General features: G+C 34.0%; 1 protein-coding gene across 1 annotated transcript in view; it reads right to left on the bottom strand.

The window, feature by feature from the left end:
* The window catches only part of ELP4 (elongator acetyltransferase complex subunit 4), a 237,238-nt gene that overhangs the window by 147,043 nt on the left and 67,128 nt on the right, over positions 1-23,067 (bottom strand). Inside the window, exons 5-6 of the mRNA XM_068989143.1 lie at positions 18,234-18,376; positions 2,121-2,205 (exon numbers count right to left, since the gene is read on the bottom strand). Of these exons, the coding sequence (XP_068845244.1) occupies positions 2,121-2,205; positions 18,234-18,376 (228 nt within the window). The remainder of the gene's footprint in view (positions 1-2,120; positions 2,206-18,233; positions 18,377-23,067) is intronic.

Raw genomic sequence — 23,067 nt, 5'->3', positions numbered from 1 at the left:
CATATAATAATGGGGCATACTGTGAGGCATAATAAAATTAAAAAAATAAACTTTTGCTGATAGCTGAACAATAAATAAATTTATTCCTTTGAGAAGATCTAAAATAGTTAATCTGGTACTCTAAGCAAAAATCAATGTTCAAATTTCACTCGTATTATTTCTTAGATATCTGAAAATGAAAAATAAAATTATGACAGCAATTTGTAAATGTTCCCACTCCAAATATCTTTACAGATAAGCTACAATACTTTACTTACTATCAGTATTAATTATACAGTAGTATATAATATTCTGCTCCTTAGAGTCCATTTGTTGACTCCAACTAGTTTATTTGAAAATGTTATGACAGAGAAAGTAAGATGAAAATATCCTTTTAAAAAGTAGGCTTTACTTCAGTGTCAGGATATTATATTGACTCAGGAATAATATTTTTTGAAGTAGTGCCTGATAGATGTATTTTTGTGGCTTCCAGAAGTCATCTAAAGTTTCTGAGACAGATAAACAGACTAGGTAATTAGCAAATGATGTAATCCATAATTCAAAAGTATACAAATTCATTAACTATATTTTAGTTCCAATAAAATAGGAAATATATTTATAATAACTTATTGGCATATTTAATTAAAATTATTTTTTAGCATTCCTGGTACTCACCATAAAAATGTATTTCTCAACCCTGTTTAACCTTTATGAAAGTTACAGGCCCAAACCAGTCTGTTGTCTATTATTGTTCATAAAATAAAATATCATTTATTTAAAATGGTGTTAATTCATATTCAAAGAAACAAGTAAGAAAAGCTTTTCATTCCATCCTAATAATAATAGCCTACTTTTTAAGGGCTTTTTGGATGTGTGTGTGTGTGTACATACTTATATATCTAAGTATGCGGGTATTTATTGCCTTTGCTTTTCTTGCATTCTATAAAATTTCTTGCTCTTAGAAGATATGCCATCCTTCCAGAGCAGCAGCTCTGCACAATGTACCACAGGAACTGTTATGACATGCCTGTTTCCATAGTTACCGGAGCGCGTGGGGAGAGGTGTCTGTCAGGGACCAATTTACCTCTCCAGACGGGCTCTGCCACCAAAGAGAAGACATGGAGCCCATAAATCTTAGCTAGACCAAAAATGGAGCAACAGTGACCAAAATAAAACTGTACTAAATACCAACGGCTGTCACAAAAACTGTAACATGCATAAAAGACCATCTATAAATGAATGTGTGCCTCACCATACACACATAAATGTTTTTTACCTGCTATTAAACTGATGATCGAAACAGATTCTAAAAGTATTTCTTTTGCCATGGACAGTGTTAAATATAGCAATAAAGCTAAAGAATATTTAAAAATCTACGATACAAATTAAGAGCAAGTGTGGTTAATAATGCCAAAAATAAGACTTTTGGCTTTTTTGTCTTCTTCAACAAAAGTAATGGTGCTCTGGAAATAATTCTGCTAAAATAATAAAAATGAAATGCAAATCTTTTAGCAGCAATAGCAATTAAAATTACTGAGGAAGAATTGTGAAAGGCATGATATCTAGAAATAAAATTTCCCTCATTTTGTTCAAGTTAAACTAACCGGAACATTTTTAATGGTAGGAATCCAGAGGAAATTTTTAAAAATACAGCTACAGAGAAATAGTTAAGATATAAAATATTTTAATGTAGCAAATAAAAAATGCATATTTTATTCAATGAGACAACTCAAAACATAATATAATAAATAAAATCTTGAAACTCGTAATTCAAAATTAAGGCCTGAGTGACATAACTGTAAAAAATTGAGATAGGAAAATACAAGTCATGCAAATTTAACAGTAATTTTCAAGCTATGTTATTTATTAATTTCAGGCACTACAAATACATATTTAAAAGTAATTCATGCTGACAATGCATATGAACATTTTCTGTGTATCCACTGAGAACTGAGCAAAAATTCAAAGCACACATTTATAGTCAAACTAAGGCTGCATGTGTTCTGCTTATTTACATCCTCTGTGTTTAGAAACAGCTTGCTCACTGTTGATTATTCTAAGCCCTTCTGGTTCTAGCCCTAGAGAGTTTAAAAACAACATTACATACGTGATTATAAAAAGGTTTTGAAGTTTTTCAATACCTGGGGATTGGATCCATCAAATCCTTCCTCATAAATAGTGTTCTGGATAAACTGTAGCAGTTTCATGTAGCCAGAGGTCAAAGAACTGTTGATAAGAAGTGGTTCAAATACATAAATGGGCTTATTACACAGCAAATACAAACTGTAAGCTACAACATTAAATAATTAACTAAAAGATACACATTTATGAGATTATACTTAAATATCAGATAAGCCAAAATAATATAAATAATTCTAAAATAAAACGTCAGTATATGCATGGAATAAGTTGCATTGCCCTATATTAACTAACTCAATGCTCTTGACATCATGGGAAGATAAAAATCTGTGGAGACTGAGATGACTTAATTTTATGTCAGGCTTAGTTACCACCAAGAAAATTAATGATTTAATGAAGAAACCTAAAAGATGAAGCCACTATAGCTTTTCAGGAGTAATCATGGATAATTAACACATAGTTAATGAACTGCTATGCCAAGTCAACACCTGAATCAACATTGTGATTACCTGAGTTTATCTTCCATAAAAGTTTCAATATTCTTAAAACAAAATTGCAAAAATAATACTAATTCAAAAACAATTTTTTAAGACAAAGAAGACAAGTGGATATAAACTCCACTTTTGTTTGTAAAAAGATGACAAAAATATAAAAATTTAAGAGGATAAGCTATTTCCTATATGAATATTAGCATTAATGTTACTATTTTAAAATATTTTATAAGTGCTATTAAACATAACAAAAATTTAATAAGAGTTAAGATAATCTGCTTAAATATTAACTGAATTTAAGATTCTTCATGATGGACAACTTGTGTGCTATGTCTGAACATAAAATGAGATGATGATGAAATTCTGGAGCATTGCAATTTCATAGAAACTGATACTGTAGAAGCTGTGGGTGATCTTAAAAATACAAAAGCATTTGCTTTACTGTGATCTTAAGTAAAGTGATCATATAGGTAGAAGTGCCTGCCATAGGAAAGAAGAAAATACAATTTGAAGCGTTCAGGTAACATTAAAGAATATTCTTTTTTTTTTTTTAAAGAATATTCTTAAGAAGCTACGAAATGCAGAAAACCATTTAAATAAATGTGCACAAAATTAATAATAAGTGTGCACAAAATTAATTTAATGATAATTAAATGATTTTGCATATATATTTAGCAAAAATATATGCACATCTTTGTAAACATTTTATTGAACAGTCACACCCAGTCTAAAAGTACATCTCTAATAACAACAACAAAAGAAAACCAAGAGAAGAGAATGGTGTTCTGTGCAAAACAAGTATTACTCCAATTGAAGGATTTGGCAATACGATTATTTCTCATATACTTATTTCTCCATTTTCAATGAAAATACAATGGATTACATGAAGGAGATATTTTTCTACTTTCACGAGTGAGGAAATGTGTCTATAAATAATCATATTCCACAAGGACAACGATGTGACTATTTCACATCTTAACACATATTTGTCCTAGCAAGTCCAACATTTAGAACAGTGTTTTTGTTTGAACACAACAGATTCAATTTCTATCTGGGTCAATTAGCTTCAGCGGCTACAATCTGCTCCAAGATTTTATTATGAAATGAATTCCAGCCAACCATTTGACGAAAGTCACTATGGGTTAAAGGAGGGTGGATCAGAAACAAATCCAGTGTATCCTAATCCACCAATAATGAATCTACCTAAGACCATTATTATTTCATATATTCAGAAAGTTTCTCAAGTATTTTTCCCTCCGCCCTAAGTTGTTTGATAATAAAATCTGCTTCAAGTATTTGGTAGTAAATTTTGTGTCTAAAGGCCCATTACTAAATACCACATACATAAACTACTTTTTTAGTTTTAGTTGCTACCATTTATCCATTTCATCTTTTCACAGCTTGATAAGATAACTATAGTACATCTTCAATGGTTTGGAGACAGTGGTTCTTCTGGTATGAGAACAAAAACAAACATAAAGCCAAATATGCCTTAGTCTTTTTTCTTATTTCATATTGACATACATAATCCAATCACTAACAGTGATTAGAAAATTACAATAAAATAAATTTCTCCAAACTAGTAAGATTTCTAGGAAAATAAACACTTTGATCAATGGGAAAAAAACATACATTCAGGTATATTAAGGATATTCATTTTTAGATACATGGGATTAGAACTTTTAAAACTGGACTAGTTTATCTAATATTAACATTAAAATACTAACTATTGTTAATCTTCATGAGATACAAGTTCTTGTCAACAATATTTTATAGTAATATATTTTTTACTGAAAATAAATATCTTGTGTCATCTAAAGTTTTTTTTATTAAACCTCTTTAATTTTGAGGATGTTGCCTTTTTATTTGTTCAGCAGTCTAGTAACTCATAAAACAGGAGTTGTCAAGAAGTAAATCCAGTTACAAATATGACCCTGGCTTCCTTATTAATGTTTCCAAACATTTAACAAAGGTAGGTTATCATGGTGTGTACAACATATCCCACAGGCAGCCCATTTCAAATCACGTATATTATTCTGCCTGATTTTCATAATTTTTGATAACTTTCATAGTAAAATTAACTATCATGAAATTCTACAATGTCTTTAAAACTATGCTGCTGCTGCTAAGTCGCTTCAGTCGTGTCAGACTCTGTGCGACCCCACAGACGACAGCCCATCAGGCTCCCTCATCCTATAACAGTACGAAAATATTAAAAATTAGAATTTTAACTTTACCTTTAAAATACTGGGCATTTAAAATTTTCTTTAGTTAAAAAATTGTCCAGGTGCATTATTTATGTATCTGCTATTACCACGCTGTCTGATAGGAATTTCTTTATATTAATATACAAATATGGACAAAAGGGGTCCAATTACCCAGTGTAAACCTATATGCTGATGCCCAAGTTAACACCTTTAAAAAGCTGATAAAAAACATGACATTTTCATGCCTTATCAACGTCCCTTCTCCCTCAATTTTCAGCAATAGATCCAAAGGATATTTGCATCAGAGAACTGTAATTTATATCAAGAAATGGCATTAGTTTTCCTGTGAAAGGTAATTTTGTCATTTAATCTCATTGAGAAAGATAAAAAACACTACTGTAAAAAAAAATCAGATGTATATCTAGAAAATAAATCTGGTAATCAGATAATAAATAATACATAATTACCTTACACCTCCTCAAACAATGAACAAAGACTACAGAGGTCTTAATGTGATGAAAGAATAAATGTATCAACAACAGAAAAGCTTAGGTAACAGGAGATAAGATTTTATCTTTGAAAAAACATAAAAATAAAATCAGTATATGTGAAATTAACTAGTTGATAAGTGAAAAATTAACTCTAAGATAATAAACATGATATATTAACTGGCAAAGTATCTGGCACATTAAATACTCAAAAACCTTTTGCATCACTGTCACAACATTTGATCATTATGGTAACTTTGTGAGTTAAATACAGCCATTAACTCCATTTTATGGTTGAGAAAATTGAGACCCATTAGAGACTAAGTAGTCTGACCGCGGCTGTACAACAATTAAGTAACAGAAGTGGTGCCTAAAATTCAAGTTTTCTAAAACTTCAAGTTCTTTAGGTTAAACCAGAGTGTGGTCCAGATTCAATGAAAAGTCTCTGGATCCAAATACAGATGAAGTTTGAACATGGCTCAATTCAACACAGTCAAAGTATTCAGGCATATGGTCATATACATGGGTGTGCCTACTCAATTGTGTCTGACTTCTTGTGACCCTATGGACCATAGCATGCCAGGCTCCATGGGAATCTCCAGGCAGGAGTACTGGAATGGGTTGCCATTTCCTTCTCCAGGGGATCTTCCGACCCAGGGATCGAGCCCATGTCTCCTGCAGCTCCTGTGATGGCAGGCAGATTCTTTACCACTGAGCCACCTGTCATAGGAAGGTATTTTTCTTTTAGTTGCATGCGTTGGTGAGAACTTCACCAATAGGTAGGCCTTGTATTAACTTGGTGTATGGTTTATAAAGAAAAGTCAATATTGAAAAGCACAGATTTACAAATACAGCAAGTAGGTACTAGTACAGCACAGTGGAAAGTGTGCTCAAGATCCGGGTTCTAGTTTTATCTACACCAGCAACTGAAGCAGAATATGTGATCTGAGGCAAATTCTTTAAATTTTCTGTTCGGAACTTTGAAATTTTCTCATCTGTAAACCAAAGGAGCATACTAGATAATCTCTGTTGTCCATTCTGACTTAAAATTATATGATTCAAGGATTAATTTTCTTTTCTATTTTAAGAATGACTTTTCTCATTAAAATGATTCAGTTAGCTTTTTAAAAGTAAGAACTTCTGGTGCATTTAAATATTGATGTAAACTACTTCTTAAGAAGAGAAACTATCATAACTACCAACTATGATTGACTTAAAGTAAAGATGAAGCATTTTTGATATTATGCAAATCACTGAGAAAATATAATCTGTATTACCAAAAATCTATTTACACATATATTTCAGGTATTCATCTATGACAAGGGGTGAGACATACTTGTAAGGCTGTAGGCACAATATCAAATGTTTCAACTAACTGTGTAAAATAGTTTGCTGAGCTAAAGTTATATTAGCATACAATTTGCATGTAGCTATAAAGACTGTGAAGTCTATTCACAAGTAATTTTCAAGTTAAAAATTCCATTATTATTACACTAAAGGATGTCATTTATTGATTTTTCTTTTCTGATGCTTTTCACCTAAGGACATTGAGTTTGGTTCTCTTCACCATGCATACTTAATTAAGAGAACATAAAGGGACCAGGAATGTGTTAAGGGAACAAAGGTGGGCTGTGGCCAGCACAGACCTCTGGACCACAGCTGGGAAAGTACTAAGATCATGAAGACAGAAGAACTGTATGCATCTTGAAACAACCCACTGACTGACAGGGACACTGCTGAGAATGGTTATGATCTTTCATGAAAAATAATTCAGTTCAATTAGTCTGATTTGTATTAATTATTGATATAAAAAAGCCACTAGATTATGTCTCCTGCTACCCATCTTTACTGCTGTCATTTCTGCAACTCTGTGTCATTACTCATCTTTCAAACACCCTGTCCTTTCAGTTTCTTGATCACCTCTCTTCCAACAATCTTGTTTCCATTCAACCTCTAATACCCATTTCCATGGTCATACCTTAGATCTTGTCATCATCAATAACTGCTATCCTTGTATAATCTCAGTTCATACACTCTCCTCCCTACAACCACCACTTTCTGTCTTTTCACTCAGAGTACCATTTAACTAGAATAGTAGTTTTGCTGAGAAAGTGAGACAAAGCAAGAGAAGGGCAAGGAAGTGAAGATTAAAGCTGACCATGGATCAAGATGGTTAATTAGCTGGAAGAGTGTATCAAGGCAGGTGAGAGGTGGTAGCCAACAGTACAGTGGTCTCAGCAAAGTCAAATGCTCGCATGGGGCTTCTGTATAGTTTATTTATTTTATACATAGTAGTTTGTACTTTTTAATCCCCTATCCTTATCCTGCTCCTCCTCCTTTCCCTCTCTCAGCCTGTAACCACTAGTTTGCTCTCTATATCTGTGAATCTGTTGCTGCTTTGCTTTATTCATTAGATTCCATGCATAAGTGATAACATAGTATTTGTCTTTCTCTGACTTATTTCACTAAGCATAATACTCTCCAGGCCCATCCATGATGTTGCAAAAAGCAAAATTCCATTTTTAAATGACTAAGTAATATTTCATTGTATATCATATCTTCTTTATCCACTTATCTATTAATGGACCCTTAGCTTACTTTCGTATCTTGGTTATTGGAAATAATTCCACTATGTAGATTGAGATGCATGTATCTTTTTGTATACATGTACCTTAATAAGTGTTTTCACTTGTTAAGTGTTTTAATAGTACATCTTTTAATAAGCTACTTTCAGGAATGAGCTAAGTAATGTGGAAGGCACAATGAACATGACCACTGTTCATTTGTGGACCTACAAGGAGAAATTGAACTCCAAATGTGTTTTTCTCAAAGGAAAGAATGGGATAGGGAAAAGAGAGCTGATTGTCTAGATTGAAAAACTGGCTGAAGTAGTTTTATTTTTTCCCAAAGAAGAAATAATTTTACTGATTCCTATAAATGGTATGATGGCAACAATGATAATGTACACTCTCACTTTTGACATACTTTCCTAGAATTGTTTTAACAAGGCACACTTGTACAATTAACATGAGTGACATTTGTTTCTCCACACTATTTTTAACACAACGCATTATCATTTTAAATATTTAGTAGCTGAAAAAATGGTACACAGTATTTGTCTTTGTTGTATATATCTCTAGTATCATAGTATATATCTCTCTGGTTTTTGCTTACATTTCTTTGATTACTAGTTAGCCTTATTAGCTATTTCTGTAACTTTTTGGAGAAAAGCTTCTTGATTTCTTCTGCCCATTTTGTATTAGGGCACTCAACTTTTTCTTAGTAATTTAAAAATGGCTTTAATTTACTAAATATGTATAAGTGTATATCTATCTATATATACACATATTTGTACTTTTAAAAATTCTGAAACAATCTCAAATTTATAGAAAAGTTATATATATAAAACAAAAATCTTTATTCTCTATTTCACTAGAGAATAAGTTGCTGACATGATGACCCATCACTTCTTAATAATTTGGGGTATGATTCCTACAAACAAAAACATTCCCCTATATAATAATAATATAGCCATCTGACTTGGGATATTGATATAATTAGGAAATGGATACTACCATCAAAATCTTTAGATCCCATTCAAGTTTTGCCACTTGTGCTAGTATCATCCTTCATCGCAAAAGGATTGAATTCAGAATCATGTGTTCCATTCAAATTGTCTCTTCAGCCTCCTTCAACCTGGAAATTCCTCACATTTTCCTTGACTTTTATGATCCTGACACTTGAGGATTCCAGGCCAGCCATTTGGTAGAATGTTCCCAATTTGGGTTTGTCTGATGTTTCCTCATGGGTATATTCACATTATGAATACCTGGTAGGAATATCACAGAAATGTTGCTGAGTTCTTTTTACTTCATGCTATCAGGGGATACATAACTTCAATTTGCCCCATTACTGGTGACCTTAACTTGATTAAGGTGATGTCTACCAGGCTTCTCCACCATAAAATTATACTGTCCCCTTTTTAGTCATCAGTATTTTGTGGGAAGGTATTTTGAGGGTATGTAAATATCTTGTTTGTTAATAATGTATTTATTTGCTCATTTTTGTCTATAAATATTCATGACTTCCTGTTTTATTAAATGGGTTATAATCCAGTACTATATTTATTTATTTTGATGCTCAAATTGTCTTTTCTTTGGCCAGTGGGAGTTCTTTTGAGCCGGCTTCTTATCTTTTTGACATGCCCTCATCAATCTTCAAGGACATCTAAGAATAAAAAAATGTTACAGATTTATTTTTTTCTTTCCTTTGAATCAAAGATTTCTCCAAAGAGTTCTAATTCCTCCAAGGAGAATCACTAGATATACTGTTTGCTATTTCCCCACTCCAAGATTTTAAACACTCTCTTTAATTTTCTTCTATTACTTTTATAATTTAATTTATTGTATTTAAATCTTTAACTGTTTGGAAATATAGTTTGATATGAGATATAAAGATTTCATTATATTATCCCCAAAGGGTTAGACTTTACACACTTATTTGAAATTGCTTTCCTTTATGGAAAAAATGTTTTCATCATAAAAATTCAAACATAAAAAACATAGAAGGGATAGAAAGTCAAACTCCAAAATCCACCACTCAAAGGCAAACATTGTTAACAATTTGATGAACGTTCTTTCAGATACTGCTCTAAATCAATCCCTTTCTTTACTGAGAAAAATTACTGTGGGATGTTAGGAAGCATGATGATAAAAATGTTTGATTCTGAAGAATATTTTACCAATAAACAAACATAAACAGAGTTATTATAACTATTTAATTCTGGCATTTCACTCATAGCCTTTCCAATACTGATGTATATATATACTGAATCTCATAGTGTAAGACGAGCATTTAGCTTCCAGTCTTTCATGAGTTTTTTCGACCAAACATCACTAAGTATATTTAAGAACCTAAATTAATGTGTACTGAATTTTTGTTAAAAAAGAATTTCAGAAAAGCTATATAAAATTTTATGTAAACAGGATTGCTGTTGCTGTTTAGTCACTAAGTCGTGTCTGACTCTTTGCAACCCTATGGACTGTAGCCCATCAGGCTCCTCTGGCCATGGGATTTTCCAGGCAAGAATACTGGAGTGGGCTGCAGTCCTTCTCCAGGGGATCTTCCTGACCCAGGGATCGAACCCATGTCTCTTTCATTGGCAGGCAGAGTCTTTACTGTCAAGCGACCTGGGAAGCCCTATATATGCCCTATGGGAAGCCCAGGGAATATAGGTAGAAACCGCTTCTACCTATATCCCTTCATGAATAAATTTTTAAAGCATGGTATGACACCTGCCTATTTCTCTGAACTCATCAACCCTATTTCTCTGAACTCATCTTTGTAACACTTGTTATCACTCACTCTGATTCAACAACTAGGCCTTTCCAGGTACTTGAAAATACCAATTACTTTCCTTTCCTAGTATACCTGCTGTTCCCTAAGCCAGGAACACTTCTTGGCTTAGTGTTCTCTGTAAGACCACTTTTTTCTTGTTATGATTTTTTTCAAGTCTCAGGTTCAGGTCTTCAGAAAAGTCTCATCCTAAAATAACACAAAGTTTATTCCCTCCCCCCTCAATGTATGGAGAGTGTTCTTTGTCTTTATACTACTTATCACAATTCATAATGAGATTTTTATCTGTTTACTTGTTTCTTTTTGGCTGTGCCCCATGGCATGTGGGATCTTAGTTCCCCGACCAGTGATTGAACCTGCACCCCCCTGTACTGGAAGTGTGGTCTTAATCACTGGACCACCAGTGAAGTCCCTTCTTGTTTTATTAATTTTTTTTAAATTATACTTTCTTATTCTAAAAAAATTTTTTTTAATTATCCTTTTTTAAGCTATAAATGGTCAAGGATAACAGTTTATACTACAATAAACCTAGAGCTTAACATGATTCTAGGCTCATAAAAGGTACTCAGGAGCATACAAGTTATTCACACCAGAGAAGGTGTTCAATAAATATTGTTAGATATATGGTTATGCTTACTTACACCTGTAAATGGCACTATCCTAGTTCTCATGTCTAAAAGCATTCTTGATATTCCCTTTACTCTTTCCACAACCACAATGATATCAAAAAGATCAGAGAGGCAGCAAGGAACCAAATTAGGTAAGGACATGTAGACCTTATGGATCTCTGTTTGCATATAGGTTTTTTATTCTGAGTGAGATGGGATGTCATTAAAGGCTTAAGCCAGAGGAGTGATAAGAGCTGACTAATACTATAAAACTGTACTGTCTAATAACACAGTACTTATCACACATGGAACGCGAAGTCAAGTTGGCCTTGGGAAGCATCATTATGAACAAACCTAGTGGAGGTGATGGAATTCCAGTTGAGCTATTTCAAATCCTAATAGATGATGCTGGGAAAGTGCTGCACTCAATATGCCAGCACATTTGGAAAACTCAGCAGTTGCCACAGGACTGGAAAAGGTCAGTTTTCATTCCAATCCCAAAGAAAGGCAAAGCCAAAGAATGCTCAAACTACAGCACAATTGCACTCATCTCACACACTAGCAAAGTAATGCTCAAAATTCTTTAAGTCAGCTTCAACAGTACATGAACCATGAACTTCCAGACGTTCAAGGTGGATTTAGAAAAGGCATAGGAACCAGAAAACAAATTGCCAACATCTGTTGGATCATCGAAAAAGCAAGAGAGTTCCAGAAAAACATCGACTTCTGCTTTATTGACTACGCCAAAGCCTTTGACTATGTGGATCACAACAAACTGGAAAATTCTTCAAGAGATGGGGATACCAGACCACCTGACCTGCCTCCTGAGAGATCTGTATGAAGGTCAAGAAGCAACAGTTAGAACTGGACATGGAACAACAAACGGGTTCCAAATCAGGAAAGGAGTACATGAAGGCTGTATATTGTCACCCTGCTTATTTAACTTATATGCAGAGTACATCATGAGAAATGCTGGACTGGATGAAGCACAAGCTGGAATCAAGATTGCCGGGAGAAATATCAATAACCTCAGATATGCAGATGACACCACACTTATGGCAGAAAGTAAAGAAGAACTAAAGAGCCTCTTGATGAAAGTGAAAGAGGAGAGTGAAAAAGTTGGCTTAAAACTCAGCATTCGGAAAACTAAGATCATGGCATCTGGTCCTATCGCTTCATGGCAAATAGATGGGGAAACAGTGGAAATAGTGGTTGATCTTATTTTTCTGGGCTGCAAAATCACTGCAGATGGTGACTGCAGCCATGAAATTAAAAGGCACTTGCTCCTTGGAAGAAAAGTTATAACCAACCTAGACAGCATATTAGAAAGCAGAGACATTACTTTGCCAACAAAGGTCCATCTAGTCAAAGCTGTGTTTTTCCCAGTAGTTATGTATGGATGTGAGAGTTGGACTACAAAGAAAACAGACTGCCTCAGAATTGATGCTTTTGAACTGTGTGGTGTTGAAGAAGACTCTTGAGAGTCCCGTGGACAGCAAGGAGATCCAGCCAGTCCATCCTAAAGGAAATCAGTCCTGAATATTCTTTGGAAGGACTGATGCTGAAGCTGAAACTCCAATAATTTGGCCAATTGATGGGGCAAACTGACTCAATAAAAACGACCCTGATGCTGGGAAAGATTGAGGGCGGGAGGAGAAGGGGATGACAGAGGATGAGATGGTTGGATGGCATCACCGACTCAGTGGACATGAGTTTGAGTAAACTCTAGGAGTTGGTGATGGACAGGGAAGGGTTGCATGCTGCGGTCCATGAGGTTGCAAAAAGTTGGACATAACTGAGCGACTGAACTGAACTGAAGTCACACATAGCTACTTACACTTAAATTAATAAAATAAAACAAAAATTTCAGTGTCACATTGAAAATACTCATTATTAGTTGCATGTGGCTTGTGGCTGCTATTTCGGACAGTACAAGCATAGAAAACTTCCATCCTTGAAGAAAGTGCTATTGGACAGTACTATGTAAAAAAGTTTGTGAGAGCTGCTTTGGACACAAAAATAAGAGCTACGAAAAAGCAGGGAGCAAGATTAATTAGGAGGCTATGCCAAGAGTCCTGGCAAGAAATATGGGTGACTTAGGTTTAGCATGGTGGAGATAAGGGATGCGAGAAGTGATCAGGATCTGGATATACTGAAGAGACAGTTGACAGGATTTACTGATAGATTGAATATAGGGAGTGAGACAGAGAAAGGGTCAACAATTGGAGAGAGACAGTTGTTGGAGAGAGACAAGGGAGACAAGGATCAACAACTGCTTTATTGAAGGAAGACTAGAAATATGAAAGAATATACATAAAATACATAAATAAGAGAGAGTACGTCTATGGGCAAGATGACTGGGATTAGGAATGTGGGAATAAGGTGGAAGATAACAAGACAACCAATGAAAATGGCATGCTAGAATGATCCAATTAAATTCCATGTATCCAAAGGCCCCCTTGAAGAACAGAAAGAAGAAAGAAAGGTAAACATATAAGCAAGTCATTTCTCTTCATTGGTCAAAATGAGGTTCAGGATAATAGTTCTCTTTCTACAGTTTCAGAGAGCATCTTTTTACTTTAATTATATCACCAGCAGATAAACAGGTAGAGAAAATTCCTCCCCACACTTATATCTTTGCTTTTCTTTAGCTCTGAGATTTGTATATTATATCATTTACTATATATCCTTTGAATAGAGTAGTTTATAGTCTACTTCTATAACTATATGATTCTGTTATGAACCTTTAATCTCACCTAGAAGCTCTCTTCCAAAATTCCTTTTTTGTGAGTAAAATTTCAAGTTATAACTTCTAAATATACTGTGGAGCTGTTTCTCAATCTAAGAAAAAAATCTGCATTTTTGAAGTAAAATATACTCTTACATGGCTATGTCTCAGTTATTGGTTTCAATGCCACTAAATCTCTGTGCTAAGAACAAGACTATAGTTAATCTGAGTTATAACTACATTTTATTCTTTGATTCACTAATTCATTGATTATCAACTTAATACTTGCATCCTAGATTCAGACAATAAATAGATGAAAAAAATTATTACTTTTCCTCAAGGATTTCCTAAGCTTGTTGGGAACATAAGAATATAGACAAAACAAATAGTTAAGTGTAATGAAATTAGTGTTTTGACAAAAGTACAAACAAAGGAATATTAGTAGGAACATATGGGGAACACAGCTACAATTTGTCTAGGAAAATACTACAGAGGTTTATACGGAAGTTTCATTTACTATGGTAAAGAGACTTTGCAGGATAAGAAAAATGAAGTCTAAAATTATAAATAATATTCCTATCCACTTTCCACTGTTTTTCTCCTAGAAATTCTCCCAGAAAGATAACTACTTCTCTTAGAATGCAGTTCATTCTAGTTAATATAATACTTTTAGCTACTACTAGCTATTGTTTGGAGAAGGGAATGGCACCCCACTCCAGTACTCTTGCCTGGAAAAATCCCATGGATGAGGAGCCTGGTAGGCTGCAGTCCATGGGGTCGCTAAGAGTTGGATACGACTGAGCGACTTCACTTTCACTTTTCACTTTCATGCATTGGAGAAGGAAATGGCAACCCGGTACTCAAGTGTTCTTGCCTAGAGAATCCCAGGGACGGGGGAGCCTGGTGGGCTGCCGTCTATTGGGTCGCACAGAGTCAGACACGACTGAAGTGACTTAGCAGCAGCAGCTATTGTTAGCATAGATGTATAAAAGTAAAATCTTGAATTAAAAAAAAAAGACCACATCAAAACAAAATCAATTATTTACTACCAACTGTATGCAATCTCAGTATTAAAGACCCAACATATTTATAATTTTAAAAGTACCATTTTACAATATAGTGGGTGAATTAGTTGGTTTGGGGTACTAGAACAAAATATTGGGTGGCTTAAACAATAGGAATTAATTTTACTGCTGTTCTGGAGAGCAGAAGTCCAAGATCATGGTGCCAGCAGGGCTGGTGTCTGGTGAGAGCCAGGGTTAGTGTTGGGTTGCAGATGGTCACCTTCTCGCTGTGAGCTCACATGGCTTTTCCTGGGTGTTTACTCAAGGAGAGAGTAGAGAACTCGGTGTCTCTCCTTCTTTTTCAACATCACCTCCTATCACACCAGGGCCCCACCCGCAAGACCTCATCTAAGTGAGTGAAAGTGAAAGACCTCATCTAAGTGAGTGAAAGTGAAAGTCGCTCAGTCGTGTCTGTCTCTTCACAACCTCATGGACTATACAGTCCATGGAATTCTCCAGGCCAGAATAGTGGAATGAGTAGCCTTTTCCTTCTCCAGGGGATCTTGCCAACCCAGGGATCAAACCTGGGTCTCATCTAACTAACTCCCAAATGCCCTATCTCCAAATTTTGGGGATTAGGGTTTCAACATATGAATTTGGGGAGGGGGGTGGATGGGATGTATACTAATATTCAGTCTGTAACAGTAGGTTAAGCAGTATGTTAGTAGATTCATGAATAAATAATAAAGGATGACAATATCTTTCTAGTAGGGAAAAAGAACTGTGCTTGGACATACCTATTAGCAAAGCTTAACTCAAAACAACATCAACATCAAATTAAAAAAAACAAATTGTAAACTATTTTAGAATTATTCTCAAAATCAGTTTTTCTCTTGTTTTATGTTTGAGGTGATCAGATTTATAACAGTAAAATACCAAAACAAAATTATCTAGGCAATATTATTGTGACACATTTCAAGATTCTACAACCAGGCTTTAATTTGAAAGTTTAAACTGTAGGTATGAACATTTTCCATTGGCAAATATACCAGTAATTTTAGTTATTACAGATTTCAAATGACCTTCAGTTCTTCTTACTGTAAAAAAAAAAAACTTTATAGGTTTCAACAGTGCCTTTAGAAATTATAAAATTATATATTATATCCTCATACATGATAGACACAGCCATATTCTCTCGTCTTAATTATAGGAAAAGTACGGACAAGTGTAAGGCTTAGCTTTATCGTTTTATAAATGAACCGGTAAAGTTCATTTTAGTGAAATGAGCACATGCTTTTCATAAAATAAATCTCACATGGTAAAGTACCCATTTTCAAAATTAATTTAATTACATGTTTAAAGTTTAATTACATTTAATTAAGCATTTAAGTTTAATATGAAATAAATGAATTATCAGTTAACTACTATGAAATGAAATACTGCTTTGATAATTAAAATCTATAATTTTTCCTGTTTCATGTAAAACCGCTAGTTCTCAAAAATATTCTTAAAATATATTTAAAAAACTACATCCCCATATCTAATCAAGGTATAATTTTTCTGGTGCCCAGGTTCTTGTTGGGTTATACATTTACTACGGCAGTAGATGGAGACAGCCTGGTAAAGAAAAGAGAGCAGAGGGTTTTGGACACTTGGGTTTGCTGTCAGATTTACTCACTCACAGACTAAAATAGTGGTAAAGCTGCTCAGTGTCTTTGTCCTCAAGTTTCCTACAAAGTGGGGATAATACTGCTTCTCTTACAGGGTTGTTTGGAGGATAAATGAGATAGCCCATGGTCTAATGCCTGGAACATTACCTGATATTGATCAGGTTAATTGACAAATGTTGATTTTCCATCACTTTAGTTGCTAAGTGAATGAAAACCACTTTGTATTTTCTGGCTTAAAAGGTTTTATCTTTAATTTTTTAAATTACAAAAGTAACACTATATCTCTTTTTATGTATTTACATTATAATTAATATACATTTTTCATTTCCCTAAGCACTCCATGAATGGAGACAGTATAGCATTACTGCTAACAGAAAGAACCAACTTTGAATCTGGGTTTTATGATTTACTTTTTGAGAAATCATGGAGACATTATTTTAATCTATTTCCGAAGTATGTGTATGTATATGTCTGGTTCAGTGAATGACAAAAATTAGAAACTAGTATAATCAATAAAATCAAATAAATGCAATAGTCTTCACTAAACTCTCAGGCAATATTTCTGGGAAAGAGACTCTAGATTTTTAAATCATAAATCAACATTTACTAACTCATTTCATTTTGAAAATAATGGTTTTACAGTGTAAAAGAAAACAACCTATTCTGTGAAGCAACAACCTATTCTGTGAGGCAACAACCTATTCTGTGAAAACCTTCCCTTGATTCAACTGCAATATGAATTAAAATTAAGTATTTCTTTATTGTTGTTCTGTCTCTCAGTCGTGTCTGACTCTGCAACCCCATGGACTGCAGCACGCAGGCTTCCCTGTCCTTCACCATCTCCTGGAGCTTGCTCAAACTCATGTCCATTGAATTGGTAATGCCATGCAACCATGTCATCCTCTCCTTCCCTTCTCCTCTTGCCTTCAGTCTTTCCCAGCATCAGGGTCTTTTCTAATGAGTCAACTCTTCGCATCAGGTGGCCAAAGTATTGGAGCTTCAGCTTCAGCATCAGTCCCTCCAATGAATATTCAGGATTGATTTCCTTTAGGACTGACTGGTTTGATCTCCTTATAGTCCTAACACTTTAGAAATTATTCAATGTCAAGTCTTTAATTTTCAGAGTTTTGCCTTAATAAAGTTAGTAGCAGTATGAATATGTTGTGTTGGTTTATTATGTATAAAAAACATGGAGCAACAGCATGATTTTATACCATTTTCACTGCTATTATTACCAATAAGCAAAATTTATGTGTCTTGTGTGTTTAGGGCTGAATGATCCTATTACTGAATTATTTCACATTTTATTGAAAATAAACAGTAGTTATTACAAATTTGGTATTCAGATTTGTCAAGTTTCAAATTAAAGAGTAATGATAGGTCCAACAGTTATAGAATTAGAAAAATCACATATAATGAAATAACATAAAATATTAAGGTTACATATTACCTAGAAAACTAACATTTATTAGGATTTGTTCCTTTAAATAGGCATTCTTTCAAAGACTGTGGTAAACATGTATTTTACTAACCTTTGAAATCAGAATTGAAATCATTAACTTACCAGGATTCTACATTAAAAGTTGATGATATTTTTTCTGGGAGAAAAAATCCATGCCACTTTGAGGTCTCAATGAGTTCTTGTGGTATCCTTTTTGATATATCATAATCGTGACCAAATCCTGAAGATAATACTGGTCCACCCTGATAAGAAAACCCACACTGGTTGTTAAAAATTTCTTTTCTTTAAACTGTAATTTGTTTATACTACATTCAGCAAAATACTGATATATTTATGAATTTTAATGAAAATATGGAAGAACTGATATATGTAGACATTAAATTTCAAAGAAGCAGGCAACTATCTTTGTTATTGTAAGCTATTTATAGTTAGAGATCAACCTTTACATCTCTCATGTATCTTCACTCCCAGTGGTTCCCTAAGTTTTATATGAAATTAACCATCTCTTTGCTTTTTTGCAGAGGGGAACTTCCCTGATAGCTCAGTTGGTAAAGAATCTGCCTGCAATGCAGGAGACCCTGGTTTGATTCCTGGGTTGGGAAGATCCCTTGGAGAAGGGATAGGCTACCCACTCCAGCGTTCTTGGGCTTCTCTGGTGGCTCAGCTGGTAAAGAATCTGCCCGCAATGCAGGAGACCTGAGTTCAATCCCTGGGTTGGGAAGATCCCCTGCAGAAGGGAAAGACTACCCACTCCAGTATTCTGGCCTGGAGAACTCCATGGACTCTATACTCCATGGACTCGCAAAGAGTCGGCAACGACTGAGCGACTTTCACTTTGCTTTTTTTTAATGATCTCTTCAAATCTCTCTCTCGGTTTAAAAATTTTATATAGATAACTCAATTCATGTGTAAGACTTCAAGTTTTAGCAATAAAATAAATTTACAGTTTAGAAAACTTAAGCCAAGTTAATTCATTGAAGAGGGGTCCAAAAGAAACTCGCTATTTATATACATTAAACTGAGCATCATATTAAAACTAAATTCTCGTAATACCATGTGTATACACAGTATTCAAAACTTCTTACAAACAAAGTTAAGCTTACTGTATAAAATATATTGAGGTATTCCAGACAGGAAGAAGGCACATGATAAAGTGGGAAAATGTATACAAGTTCTCTTAGTTAAATCAGAAATCTGGCATATTCATTGTTAGTTCATTGATAATTCCTCTTTTGTGCCCTCCACTAATGATTTCTCCAAACAATTCTCTTTCTTAGAGGAAACTTTAATAACTACTGATGCTGAATTTAATTACACAGGACAGCTGAACTCTAGTAATATAACATTAATATTATACTGATTTGAATGGACTCTGGGCTGATTTCTTTCAGTCAGCACATTCAAAATATATCTCTATCCAAATATACCTTTATTTAGAGTTGAACTACTAACAGACTCTGCATGGCAATAGTTTCTAATAAAATCTCTGATTTTATTTACTTAATTTTCACTGCCTTGAATGCTACAAAACACAAAAATTTCAGAACACTAAACTAGGTAATATTTATAGAAACTGAGGAACTGTACAGAGTAGGTTCTTAACTTGTTTTACTAAGTAAGTGACAATTTCGTAATTCAGAGAAGAAACAGACATTCGCTTGCCACTAGGTGTTTGTATTTTAAGACTTCAGAAATTCATATTAAATTAAATCCCTACAAACCTCAAATTACACAGTAATACAGAATTAAAAAAAATTAAAGTCTAGTAGAAACACTATTCTCAGATTCAGAGTCTGGGGGTTTGTCATTCACTTGGTATATAGAATAGCTCTTCATTCCTCCATAAGGTACTATTTGTTTTCATTAATAAAAGAGACCTATCAGTTGGCTTAATCTAATCTTTTCAATACAATATATACAGATGTATGGTTTCAAAAACATGATTTATCCATTTGCCACGAAATTGCTAACAAGTACATTATGTCACATTAAAATTTGTTTCTTAAAAAGAGGGTGTAAGGTTTTTAAATGTAAAGTTATTAGTCTAAAGCAATTTAAACAAGGTCTGTTCTTTGGCCTATAATCTATTCTTTATCCGGATTATGGTTCAAAATGTTTTTACTGCAATCTCTGCTAGAGCTCATCTTTTTATTGTGTGAGTCCAAGCCCCCTTAATGTTTTAGAAAGGCCTTGACTAACTGAACTTTGATCTGATGTCTTCATTGAGAAAAACACCAGGTTGCCCATTTCAGATGCAAATCCCTCTAAGGCCCAATAGAATTTAGTAAAGACAGCAAAAAAGAAGAAACAAGAAGTTTCCAGGATCCTCTTTGAGAATCCTGGGGCACACTGGTGTCCTTAATCCACACTGCTGCATGGATTAAGGTAGGTGATAACCTTTCCTGATTCAAAAGAATAAGCGGAGTGCCTACAAACTGGGTGGAGACTAGGATTTGGTAATAATAAAACACCATGCAATAAAAGCCTGGTCTCTGTCAGAAGCCTCTGAAAAGGCCTCAGTGTACCACATTCCCAGGCCTAGTGGGGAAGCTTGCAAAAGCCTACCTGAATCAAATAAGCATGAATAATCTATTTTAGCAGACTGGCCATGGGGAGAGAGAAAGAAAGAGAGATTTTCGCTTCTTTTAAGTTAATAAATTTATTAGTGAACTGAAGGTTCTTGAAGTCCTATGCACTTCGAGAAATATGCTAAATTGCCAAGAAGCAAAGCATGCTTTTTAAGTTGCCGTCTCTACCAATGTTTCTAATTATAATATTAATGTCATCGAAATCTGAGATTTGGGATGAATCAAGGCAGAAAATTGATTTCATCCTGTGACAGTCTACACACAGAACACAATTCATCAAAATGTAAAAATTTATTTGGAAAAATTTAAAATTACAATTAAATTATTACTTTTTAAAAAATTAAGATTAGATAATGGCAACTGAAATATTTATAGGGTAGACATTAAACATTTATTGAATGATGAAAAACTTTAATGCTGCAATAAAAATGAAAAATAAATACACTCTTACAGGAAAAACAATTTTGTAAGTTTTTTTTCTACCCAAGACACAGAGCATTAACATATCATCAGATGATTGAAATGTTGTGAAATCTTCCAAGGTCTAGAATTGTAAAATAAAGACTTAAAATATTTCCTTTTAAAAAGGTCACTGAATGCTTTAAATATAATAATAATAATGGTAATCCATGAAAAACTGTCAACTTCCTGAAACAAAAAATGCACTAAAAAAACTATCATCAATAACTATTCCAATCAATAACTATTTACTCAGTTTGGTATAGTTTTACATAATGAACACTTAATTCACATTCATAAACTACCCTTTAACTTTGTCAGCTGTGGAAGAGAGTAAAACAGAATGGTTCAATAAAAACTTACTATGCTAAAAGTTTCCAAAAGCAGCGGCAAAACAATACCCTCCCTCACCATGAATATATCAGAAAGAAAGCAAAAATTCAGACAACAGCTGCACCAGAAAAAAAACAGTCCAAACAAGACATTTTCTTAGCGTTATCATTTTTTGTTTCTCAGTACGGCATAACACAAAGCAAGAATCCGAAAGGTTATAAACCATTTTGAGCATCAGTTCAATCATTAGAAACCAGAGCGAATAATAACAATTTTACCAGACTATTGTAAGAATCTAATGAAATACTGGAAGTGAATATCTTGTAAATTATCAAGCACTACATAAATATTATTAATTATTATTATTGTGTTATGATTCACTAGAGAATCGTAAGATCCATCACTATCCTTTGCCATTACACTGCTCTCCTGGAAAAACAGTATTTGTTGTCATCTGAAACATGTATATATCTATCACTGGACTGTTGTAGCTGAACTACTAAGATGAGAAGCCGAAGTGTAATGAGGATTTAATATAATAGAGAGCTAATATGCTGTTACAAATTGCTGTTCTAAGCCTTGGTAGTAGAGCTCTACAGTATTAAAAAAATTAAGTCTCAGAATAGGCTGCAGGCCATCATCCTTGGGAGGGCATGGGCATCCTAGGTGGCTCAGGCAGTACAGAATCTGCCTATAATGCAGGAGACATTCCTGGGTCAGGAAGATTCTCTGGAGAAGGGAATGACAACCCACTCCAGTATTTATTCTTGCCTAAAGAACTCCAGGGAAAGAGGAGCCTGGCAGGCTAGTCTATGGATTTGCAAAGGTGGACACAACTGAGCAACTAACACTTTTTCACTTTTATCAGTCCTTGCGGTGAACAGGGAACAAGGTTTGGTTTAATGATTTGATAGAAAAGAAGGACACATGTCCACCCAGGAGAGAAAATCAAAATCACAGGATGAAGGAAAGTTGGCATCTACAAACTATACACCCTTCCAATGGGAAGAAGCACTATTCTATGCTTTATTGAGCTAGTGTTATTTATTTAAGTGTACTTATCCTTTTTTGCATTCCCTAAATGGGAATAGGACTATATTCTTAGGACTGAGAGATAATTTATATTAAAAGGCATCTCTGAAAATCAACAGAATGTCTTTCTGTTACATTATGCTTTGGACTACTTGATTAAACTTTACTCACAATAGTATTAACTATATTTTATCTCAAGTAAAATACAGAAAATCAGGGTTTTATTGTTGTTTTTAAACTGATAATGGCAAGATAAGGTCTGGATTTATAAAGTAGATAATGACAGCTGATGATCAAAGTTTATCAGTCTTAGTAAATCATCATGTACAAAATTTCTGTGACAGGCAAATAAATATACAGGCTAGTGACATTTCAAAGAAAAGCAGTCAGAAGATGACTCTATTTTCTAAACTTGATAGAACTTAGTTATAAATACTAGTAAACGAAGGCTTGTCCACTGAGTGTAAACTCAAAATTAGCTGCAACTTGGTGTGTATTCATTAATGCAACTTAACTCACTTTAA

Source organism: Capricornis sumatraensis, chromosome 16 (assembly GCF_032405125.1).
Source record: "Capricornis sumatraensis isolate serow.1 chromosome 16, serow.2, whole genome shotgun sequence".
In the NCBI taxonomy this organism is placed as follows: domain Eukaryota; kingdom Metazoa; phylum Chordata; class Mammalia; order Artiodactyla; family Bovidae; genus Capricornis; species Capricornis sumatraensis.
Note: the sequence above shows the minus strand (reverse complement) of the source record. Positions and strands in the feature narration are given on the sequence as shown.